Source organism: Pundamilia nyererei, unplaced genomic scaffold (assembly GCF_000239375.1).
Source record: "Pundamilia nyererei isolate P.nyererei 1_Seehausen unplaced genomic scaffold, PunNye1.0 scaffold00061, whole genome shotgun sequence".
NCBI classification, from domain to species: domain Eukaryota; kingdom Metazoa; phylum Chordata; class Actinopteri; order Cichliformes; family Cichlidae; genus Pundamilia; species Pundamilia nyererei.
Window position 1 is genome coordinate 1,820,908 of NW_005187462.1, and position 11,520 is coordinate 1,832,427.

Sequence of the window (11,520 nt, forward strand, 5' to 3'; positions counted from 1 at the left end):
CGTGTGTGTGCGTGTGTGTGCGTGTGTGAGAGTGTGTGAGAGTGTGTGTGAGTGTGTGTGTGTGTGTGCGTGTGTGAGAGTGTGTGAGACCTTATGCTTCTGTCACTTCTGTCCTGATCAAAGTTTAATGAACTCTTTAGTGCACATGCCTAAGAAGCATCTTACACATCACACACTCAGGATGTCATCACGAGTGGATACAAACATTAAACTTGTTGTCTTCATTACTTATTTTTTTAAAAATGGAATTTGAATGAATAATTGCATTTCTTATTCTAAGTCTTGGAGAAAGTTAATAAATGTGCTCTGCAGGCTGGTTTTAGACACTTGTGCAGACTTTGGGCTCACGTCCCAACAATGTGCTCTCCAGTGTCAGCCTGCTGCTCTGAAAGGCTTTGGCCTCATCCTCTGGAAAATCCTTTCTCAATCACACTTCAGCATGTGTGGCAAATGGTTGCTCTGTGGAGAAGTTGCCTTCTTAAAACTTCATGTTCAATGCTAATTAATAATCATCTAAGACTTGATACTAAGACTTGTAGCCGCGCAGATGTTTTGAAAATGAAGCCAAGGCCAAAAACTTCAGTTTACTGACCTTTTGACTTGTTTGTGATGCTGATGTCTTTGGAGCATTTTAATGAAAAATAATATGTCTGCCTGTTGTGCAGTTTGTTGTAACAACAGAGTGGCGTCGGTGTTAAGCTAAGGTTTCAACATCTGAACCAGTGGATGAGTCACGATCGCTAAATCCATGTTTCATCCACAGTATGGTTTATGGATAAGACCACCTGACATTTTAATGATCTTCTAAACAAGAACATGTCTAAAAAAGTCTCTCTCGGATGCTTGAAGCGATACAGCTGTCACATACCCTAGAAAGTATGTAGATAGCAGTTTGCTGTCATAACAATAACAATGATATTGTTTTTTAACAGTTTACACTTTTGTGATCAGAAATCAAATTTCATTTTCAAAGAAATCTAAACCCAGTTTTGTGCATTTCCTTTTCTCCATCTGAACAATCACATTTAACAGATCATTCAAACCAAAACGTTCGTATCTCAACTGAACCGTCTTGTTTTGCAAACAGGACAACTTGTCTGCAGAAAGTTCCCTCCATTGCATCACAGAGGTAAGAAAAAATGGGAAAGGTGGAAAAGTTGATTCAGTTGCTGTTTCATAATTTATATGCCCCCTTCCTTCTGCTGTGCATAAACAGTGCACCCATCTGTCCTGGTTTATCCGCTTGGAAATTCACCACTTTAAATGCAAATTACCTTCCTTTGTAGGACATCAACAAGCCATAATCCCTCACTGGCTCTTACAGTAGGTAAAAGCAGTCGAATATTATTCTTGGAAAGGAAGCAGAGAAGTCATGCATACTTAGCAGCATCCTTTTTTTTTTGGCTAATCTAAACTTTAACTCTGTAATGCTCGGCCAACACAAATGAAAACATCTCAGGGGGCAAAATGGTTCTTGGAAAATGTGCTGTGTGAGGTATTTTAGTTACAAAATAAAATGCTGATTTTACAGATGCGTTTGTGTAAATATGTATGTTTACACGTGGACTGAGTGAAACAAACAGTAGGTTTAAAGATGGCTAAAAATCAAGAAAAAGAAAGTTTTGAGTCAGCAAAGGAGATTATTTTCTCTTCACTTCTTCAAGAGGGGCTAAAGATATTATGCCACTGTATCTTATTCAGGCTGATATCAGCTCAGTTTTTAAAAAACAAACAACTGATCTATAGTGTTGACTAGTATAAGGAAATTCACTTATTTATTGTCTTTAAAAAGCACTGACTTATTTTAAGCTCATAATTGGCACCTCCCACACAAAGCTTCCTTTGAGCTAATATTGTTCTATGCAGGTGTAGCTGGAGCAGCATGTTAGTACGAGGCGTCAAACCAGACAAAAGAGAGAGAAGCTGCAGGGCTGTCATCAAGGTGGAAAGAGACGATGACTTTCACCACAGGAGAGGTTGAGACTATTCAAGTGCTCGAGAGAAAACAAGATAAAGATGGCTGAAGGATGAAGAAGCTGCTCATAAAATTAGAACCCAGGAAGTTCGAGATTAACATTCGTAAGTGAGCACTTATTCTAAAGTGACTTTATAATCAATTACTAAGGCGAAGAAGAACTGTTCTGTTTTAAAAAGAGGACAACTGCAAGGACACGCTCACTGAGTATGTGTGTGCTTAGAGTGTGCTTATTCAGAGGAGCAGGCTGGTATGAAGAAGCAGACATGCAAACAAAAAAGGTAAATAAATCATCTGAATCCAGCTGTTTTTGTTAGAAAAAATATATTTCTCACAAAGCTAGAACATTTTTTAAGCTAAATTAGGTTCAAAGCCAAAAAGAGCACGTCTTTGTGTTCATGTGAACCCCTCTACACACAGCCGAGAGTATGCAGTAATGACTGCAGTGCAAACTCTGGTAACAGAAAACAACTTTTAGCCAAAACATCAGAAAAACTGATCCAAACAACCTGAAAACTCAGCACTGCATTCACTCAGGTCCGCAGCAATACACCTGGCAATTTACAACTGACCTAATTCTCCATTTTGAACCATGAAGGATCAATTCTCACACTCTTGTACGCCACAGTAATTGCGGCTTTCCTATTACACATCTAGGTCTTTTTCTACGGAAAACTAGCTTATAAAATCTGAAATAACTGACAGTGGCTGAAATGTGCATTGCTTTACTTGAAAGGCGTGTATAAGAGCAGGAACATTTACCTCGTACTCCTGAGAGAAGTGCAGACCATCGTTGGCCTTGAGTCTCTCAATGTGGTCGGCCAGGTCACAAACAGCGATGGGAGGATGTTCCCTCATCCCTGCAGAGACAGCGAGAGTGGTGAGTGCCGTCCATCACAGACACACATGCACAGAAATGTGTGCGCACACAGAGTGCAGATGCATGTTGAAGGCTCAGTGTTAACTGGTCGCAGTGATATGAGGTGACAGTGAGAGTGCTGTGTGCTGAGCAGAGGGATGATGTCTGGCTGTGCAGCTCTTCAACAGCATGCTGTAACCACGCTGCAGATGAGCACCAACTAGCATGCTGATTGGTTAAAGAAATCCCATAAAGCAGTAGGTGAGTGGGAAGGTGGCTGGGGTGCAAAAAATACAGCATTTTTAACTGATGTGGTCAAATATATATGTATATATTTTAACTTAATGGTAGATGTATTGCTTTATTAAATTAGATAGACAGTCTACATTCAGCGCTAATGAAACCCACTTGGTGTAAAATAGCTGACATGGGCAGGTCATGAGAAGAGAAGGTGATGGTGATAAATGGGAGGTGTCTACTTCTAAAGGCTTCTATGTAAAACAGAAAAGGGCACCAGGCGGGAATGAAAGGAAACATTAGTAAAACACAGGAGGATTGAAAACTAACTTGGAGTATTCGGGCAACTGAGGACACTGGAACCTGTGTGGGAAAGATGAGGCAAAACCAAAGCACAGGGGTCAGTTAGGACAAGAGGACACAAGGAACAGTGAGGAAGGAGCTGCCCTACTCAGCAAAGACTTAAGAGACGCTGAACACAACTTTCCCAGATGGCTGAATAACATTTAAAAGAATTTAACATCAGTTTCACTGTAATCAATAAACTGACTGTGCTTCGTATCTGTTTGTTCTTTGGTTTCATTTGAAGTGGTCCGACTCAGCTGTCCATTTTGGGTTAACTGGGCTGTCTCGGTCCAACATTGCTGTTATTAGCACCTTTGGATGTTTGGTTCTTGGCACTCTTACATCTGTGTTGAACCACAGCTGCCAAGAATAAAACGTCTCCCTTTTTTCATTTTCAAAATGAGGATTTCTTTAGGCAAGGAGCATTAAAGCCTCAAGAAGCTCATCATCTTACTCTTGACACTTAAAGGCCCTTACCCCTGTGTTTGAAGGTCCTTCATTCCCAGTGAAGTATACTTTACATATTTGCTAAGGAGATCTTAAAGCAAATGAAATTCTTTTAGACACACGTTCATCGTCATCTCACAGACACATTGGTTCAGGTTGGGTGTGATCAATGACTCTGTTACAGAGTCATTGATCACACCCAACCTGAAATTTATTGTAGTGGTGATTTTCTCACTACTGTCCCAGAGAGGAAAAAACTGCTGAAACCAGAAGCATATGTACCAATATATGTAAGATGCATTTAAAAAAACTTGCAGCCATAATAAACCAGCACAGTATCTGTTTAATGCTCTGGACTGAGATGTTTACGTCCTGGAACCTGTCTATGCACAGCAGTAGCCAACGTTTAGCCAACTTTTAGCTTTTCTTGGTTTGTTCTTATTTGCTTTAAGTCATGATTGTATTAAAGTGGTTATACTGTCACTGTGCCAATAGGAACTTTGTCTTTTCACTTTCATTTAAACAGCAGCTTCAGAACAGCTGCTCAGACTCTGGCCAAGATGGCTGCTTCTAAAAGGATTTGGGTACGATAACCAATCACAAGACCTCAGTAACTCACCCGAGTAATAATATAGTGAACGTCTTTTTGTTTTTTGCCAGTGTTGTAAAATTATTGCAAACTTAATTCACAACTTCAGTCTTTGCTACATTACGAACAAAATCATTTGGGTAAAATGAATGTTTATTGAACCTGAAATTGCTCGTTGTGATAATTTAAACAATATATGTCATATGTGCTGAATGATACCTGGAACAACAAAACAAAAACCTTCATATTTAGAAGTAGCATCATAAGAAAATCTGTCACAATTGAGGCTGACCTTGGTGCTGTGGACTGATTGGACTAAAGTCTAAGTTTGATTTTGTGCTAAAGCAAGAAATATGCAATAAATACACTCGACAAATGGGAGAGCAGATCTACTTTATACAGTCCAACCAAGATTAAGATTATGTTGCTGAGAGAACTTTCATTTCCAACAGTGCTTGTTTTGAATAAAATAACTCCAAAATATTACAAAATGGTGCAAACATTAAGACTAAACATGTGTAACTACATGAGAGCACATTGATTAGGTGTGGCCTAACAGTTGAAGAGTGTCCATTTAAGCTACGTGTTGCAAAGACGTCAGGTTGCAACAGAAGCAAAAACACTGGAAGTTTGGAGCGTTTTTGGAGCTTTGATCCAGCGCCTCTGCATCCTCATCTACTCCAATCTCATCCATACTGTAACCAAAATAGCAGCGTGTAGCATAAAATAGAGGCAATCATTAGTAACATGTAACAATTTTATTAACTCGTCACTATATGTGAATTCTGTATATGTGAATGCTTAATAGAAACACTAAAACTTGATGTTGTTCCAACAAGACTTTTATGGTGATGTGTTTGGTGCTGAAGAAGAGATTTTCTTTTTCAGATACAGACTCGTGTTTCCTTATTTTGCTCTGCGCTTTCTTCGGTTGCCACAGATGTCCCAGAATGAGCCTTGGTGGGAAGTTACAACGAGTTTGGCTGCCATTATCTCAGAAGGGAGCAAATTAAAAAACAGCAGAAGCAGTGAGTACCAGCTCGTGTCTGAGTGCGCCTTCAGCCCTGATTGTTTCACAAGCAGGGCAAAAATAATTAGCTCAAGCTGAAGTAGTAACATGCTCAGAGTTCGAGATCATGACCAGACGAACGAACATAAGCACACAAAGCGTTGTTGGTCTTTTGTGTTAGTGTATTCCTGTGTGAATGATTTCCCTTCATTGATAAAACTATTATAACACTTTTTAAATCTGTGGCTTCTGCAGAGTCAGTTTTGTGTCTCCTTGTGTTTTGCATTCATTCATGTTTAGTAGTTACTACGTTATCATCCCTTTGGATCATGTTTGTTTATGTATTCTTTGAAGCTTTGAGTTGTTTCTGTGTTTCCTGTTTGGTTTCATTGTAACTTTTTGTTTATTTCTTTAAAGTTGTGAACTTTTTGCACCCTTGTGTATCTCTTGTTGTGTTTGAATTGTAGCTAGTGTTTAGTTACTGTTCTCTGTTATTTGAGTTTAGTTTCCTCACAGTTGCCTTTGTTCAGCACAGCTTGTGTATCGCGGTCATCCACCGAGTTAGCTCCTGTTGTACTGCTTTGTGTTTATTTGTACTTTACTGTTTTGATCGTCTGCACCTCTGTCCCAACTGTCTCCAATCCCTTAATCACTCCATGTGTATATATAGTTCTATCTTTGCCTCAGTCTTTCATGCATTTCCTTCTGTGATCTCGTGAGCTTGTTTGGATTATATTGTCTTTAAACTCTGCGTCAGCTTCGTTGAGTGGCCTTCTGTTAAATCAGTCTGCCTACATTGTCTGCATTGGGTTCTTTAACCTGCTTTAGCTCCTGTCTCTTCAAGCCCTGTTCCCGTTTCAGAAACCCTACTTTCTTCTGATTGGTTAACTAATTGAAAACTACTGAGGGACAACACCCAGCGACTCATACTGGATCAAATCGTCCATTAATTCCACTGCAATTCATTTAGAAGGTGCACATGAGGCTTACTGCCCTGCTAGACAGACATAAATGGAACTAAATGACAAATATTTAAACTGGAGAAACCTGTAGAGAAAAAACAATGATTATACAGCACGAGTCAGTAGTTTGGACTCCAACCCAAAAACTGCAGATTATCTCTGTGGCAGCATTTGTATTTTATTGATTTAGTTCACCTGATGGCCTTGTCTGTAGAGTGATATAAGGAAGACCATGATGGAAGTAGAAAATAAAATGAAAAAGCTGTGTGAAGTTTAAATAAATTTATATCATTACTTCTTTTTTGTTTTTTTAACATTATCATGTGTTGTATACACATTATATTAAAGAGGGAAATGAAGATTTTCATAGTTTAATTCTGTTACCTGATATGAACCTGGAAATTCTACAAAAGTAAAATGGTCCCGGTCACCTGAACTGACAACTAGAAGTTGTGGAGCGTTTCCATTTTATTGAAAAAAAGAGAGAGATCACAGTTTGACTTCATTATCATGATATCATCTGTCATTTTTTCCAGTGTTTTGTTATGAGTAACGTCGAGGCCACCCAGCGTGCAGACGTTGTCAAGTGAGCTGATGAATTTATGCTCGAGTAAACAACATCTGCCAAAATCCCTCCTGCTGCTGCCACCACAGGTAAATGCCACCCATCTCAAGAGAGAAGAACGTGGACAAAAAAACAATGACATACTTTATGCTTAAAACTTCCCACTGAAAGACAGGTGGGAGAAAAGGATAAGAGAAGATGCTGGGAGGCGTAGAACAGATGAAAAACAAAGCTAAAAATCAGTTAAACAGTCAGATGGGAGAATGAATGAGGACACAAAGAGACGATGAAACAGAAAAACAGAGCTACAGTATGCATGCAGACTAAAAATATGAAAACTAATTGTTTATCCTGTTAGCAGTCGGACGTACCGCCCACGGTACATTGGATGGTTTAGGGGACTAATTGTAAATTTGTAGGACTGCTAAGGGGTTATAAGTAATTCTTATGGGAATAAAGGGTTACTAAGTTACTGGGACAAAGTCCTCGCTAGGAGGTCAGGGTGAGTGGACAGCTCAACGATCACTGGATGTGAAGACATTCGATTTCCCTTTTGAACATCTGAATAGAAATATCTCACTCTAATTGCTTTCATGGTAAATTTAGTCTTTGATTGCACAATCATACGGAAAGAAAATCTAAGGTTTCATGCATCAGGCCATAACTTACAAATTTAGCATCATTCTTATTCAACAAAAACTAAGCCAAGGCAAAGCTTTCTGAGGATTTTATACTTCATTCAGGTTGAGGTCTGGGCTTTGACTAATGCAGAGCGACACCTTGGTTCTTTTCTTTTCTCCTAACAGATTTGCTGGTGCTCTTGTTATTATTCCCTTTCTTCTGTGGGCCATTTTCATCCAAGGCTTCCTGTAGCTGTTGGACAGACGCTCTCAAATTAGATAGAAGAGATCATGTCTGACATAATGACTTCAAGGTGTCCATGTCCCAGCTCATGCTGCCATGTTTAAAGAGAAGAGGTGTAAAAAAGGCCACACTTGTCAGTCAAAGTGATGTTTACTTTCCAAATTAGTAAATCTAAACATATAAATAATCTTTTGTGACATTATGTTCTAAGTTGAAACCATTGTATAAGTTTTGTTGTTCAAATTTAGATGGTGAGGAAATGATTAAGATGTAAACCTATAGGGGGTGGGGCTAAATAAGTATATACTTCTGCTTACTCCTTTTCAATCAACTGCATGGAATAATATTATGAAATGTTGGTGACTGTATATGTTTGAAATAAAAATGAACTGAACTTTAACATTTGACGTGCTTACTGAGTCCTGTAGACCAGAAGATGAAGCATTTGCATTTTTTGCAGATTGCACAGTTTGACCTTGTGGTGAAATTGAGACTTGCACATACTGGGAAGACTGGTGACTATTTTGAATGTTTCTCCATTTGACAATAATCTTTGTAACTGCAGAATGACTTTAAGTCATTTGGAAATGGTTTTATATCCCTTTCCAGATTGATGGGCAACAACAAGATTTCCCTGAAATCACTGCTGATGTCTTTATTCTGTCATCTTTGCATTTTGTGTCAACACACCTGAATGCTCCAGACCAGAAAACTGTCAAACCTCTGCTTTTATACACTTGCTCATCAAGTGCAGTTAATTAGTAGAACCTGGCTGCCACTTGCACCTCTTTCCATCGACACTGTAAATATGTATTTTATTCATACAGCGCTTCTGCATTTGTCTCTGATGAATTAGTAATGATGTGTTTAAAACATCACATGTTATACACTGCCAGTGAAAAGCTTGAACACCGAGCATTTTTCCAGTTTTACTGCAATTCAAGTTGTTCAAGTCCAATGAAACGGTACAAAAGGTAAGAGATGAACCGCCAGAGGTTAAAAGGTTACAGCAAAATGAAAAATAGTGTGTATTTCACAATCATACAAAAAGTCCTTTTTTCAGAGAACACAAAACGGGTGAACAATTTAAAGCTGTTCTGCAGGAGGCTGATCAAGCCTCGAAAGGTGGTGTTACTGATTTCTGCAGGTGTTCTGGATGAAAATAAAAGCAGTGTGCCACACATTTATGGGAACCTCTGCAACAGATATGGGAACAACTTTGATTTCTATTGTAGAAAGAATGACACAAGTGTGTTCAGCTGTTATCAGCCAAAGGAGGCGACTGGGATGAGTCAAAGCGGAGAATACATTTTGGTCTATGTGGTGAGAATAAGGCACGGCGGGACCACAGATCAACATTCAGAGCCATTTTATTTACACTTCTCACCACGAAACAACACCACACACACCTGAGTCCTCGTGTTTTAACTCGGCGGGCGTGATTACGGATGCCGTGCAGGTGCGTCCGCCCTCCCTGCACGGCACCGCAGACCACGCCCCACCACAGTCTATAAATTGATTCCAAGATTTCTTGCTTCCAATTGTTTATTTGTACTATACTTTCATTTCAAAGTGCAATGAGACAATAAACGGCATGATTTTCAATAAAAACAGGAAAAAGTGGGGTTTTCTGAAACTTTTGACCAGCAGTGTACTTATCTAATTTTAGAAGCTGGTACAGACCAGGTGATTTGGTTTTATTATGTCCCGATGCACACAACCTTAGAGTGTTTACATGCTTTTTCACATGAAAATTATGGATGGAAATCAGACATTTTTCTCAGAAATAAACATCAGACTAAGCCAGCTGAAAACTGTTTAGTTATAGACGGACTTCCTGCCTCCAAAAACATGCATTAGGAGACACGGCTGCCCCAGAAACAATATGCCACCCAGGCTTTAACAGCACGATAATGAAGTTAACAAAATGCAGACGTATGATGTCTCACACACACTTTGTTTTAACGCCACGTTTTCAAAGTAACGGAGTAAGGGAATAGGAGGCAGTGAATGAAATCACTGTGACAAACATGAGTGGGAGTCAGTTTTGCATCAATAATTAGCACTAGATGTTTAAATTCATGCTAATATATGGCCCTCCTGACAGTGTGTGTGGTGATGGCACATTTTTAATTAAAGTATGTGATAAACAAAATGGTTAGATTAACTGACTGTCCAAGAAATGTGATTTATTTGTTACGTTGCATTCATCACTGGAATGAATGCAAAGTCAGTCAGTCTGTGTCTGAGCAAGGCATTCTTAAAATTTCACCCCCAACCAGCCTGAGCCTGGTTCTGCCCGAGGTTTCTTCCTGTTAAAAGAGACTTTTCCCTCCCACAGTCGCTAAGTGCTTGTTCATAGGGGGTCGTCTGATTGTTGGGATTGTGTCTTTACCTAAAATATGAAGCGCCTTAAGACAACTGTTGTTGTGATTTGGCTCTATGTAAGTAAAACTTAACTGATGAAATTAAACTGAACTAAAAAAAAAAATCTCTAAAATCACGTTGCTAAACTTGCTAACTTAGGACTCCACCCTCTCATGAAAATATCACTTCTGACGTGAAAAGAACAACAACATGGAGACAAAGTGCCAAATATGAATGAAGATATTTTCTAAAGCAGTTGTTTCATGTTCTTGCACAGACACTAAAACACAAGTTTTAAAACCGTGTAAGTCTCATCCAAAAATGACTGAGGTGACACTGATACTTGAGAAACTGAATCTGACAGTTAGTTGCCACCTGTCACCTCAAAAACAGGATCCTTCATTTTATTTCTGGGTGTCAATGGATTCAGTAACACAATCCTTCAGTGATAATTTCTCAGCACCTTTAGAAACAGAAACTGGATGCAACTGGTAAAAATTTAGACCTCAGTAAAAGTCTGTTTATGGGGCTGAATGTTTGCATGTGCATGTGTTTGTGTGTCCATGCCTTGTGTCTGATAGTTGAGTCTCCTCATCTCCACAGGATCTGACGAGTGGGCCAGCAGCGAGTCCTTCACTCCTGCCATGTGCTCATCCTTGGCTGGAGACGTTCGTTTCCTGGAGAAAAAGCAAAACCAATTTAACGTTACATAATGTACCAACAGGCCAAATGGGTATTAATGACTCCGAATGAGCAAATTTCTAAACTTTATTTTCTGGAAAATACTGGGAAAAAAGAATCTGCAACAAGCTATTGTGCAAAAAACAATAAGGATTACACGTAATTTGAGCATACTTTATAGATGATGAAAAGCGTTGTAGAATGTCTGAGGACTAAAACTTTGGCTGCAAGCAGTGTCCTCCTATTTGCAATATTGAACTGGTTTGCTCTGACTTTTCAATTTTATAGGAATTTTAATCTATTTGTTTTAAATTTTATTTTATGGCCCAAGAAAAGTTTCTACTAAACAATAAACACAGACTTAAAATCAGTAACAATATAATTCCTGAAACAGACCAGCAACCTAAGGTTTACTCAGTCACTTGACCCTGGACTGGATACGTGAATAAAATCTGTCGATGGGTAACAATGTGTCCAGTCTTGGTTCCTGATTCCAGGGTTGCACAGAATTTCAGCTAAAACCCACTCAAAGACGACGCTCAAAGACGACGCTCAAAGACGACGCTCAAAGACGACGCTCAAAGACGACGCTCAAAGACGACGCTCAAAGACGACGCTCA

At 39.2% G+C, this 11,520-nt stretch overlaps 1 protein-coding gene across 3 annotated transcripts in view; it reads right to left on the reverse strand.

Moving 5' to 3' along the window:
• Positions 1–11,520, reverse strand: part of LOC102195698 (protein tyrosine phosphatase receptor type F) — a 149,226-nt gene that overhangs the window by 29,823 nt on the left and 107,883 nt on the right. For all 3 annotated transcript variants that reach the window (XM_013911352.1, XM_013911354.1, XM_013911353.1), the window contains 3 exons: positions 10,787–10,896; positions 3,402–3,434; positions 2,738–2,835 (listed from right to left, as the gene is read on the reverse strand). In XM_013911352.1, coding sequence (XP_013766806.1) covers positions 2,738–2,835; positions 3,402–3,434; positions 10,787–10,896 — 241 coding nt within the window. The remainder of the gene's footprint in view (positions 1–2,737; positions 2,836–3,401; positions 3,435–10,786; positions 10,897–11,520) is intronic.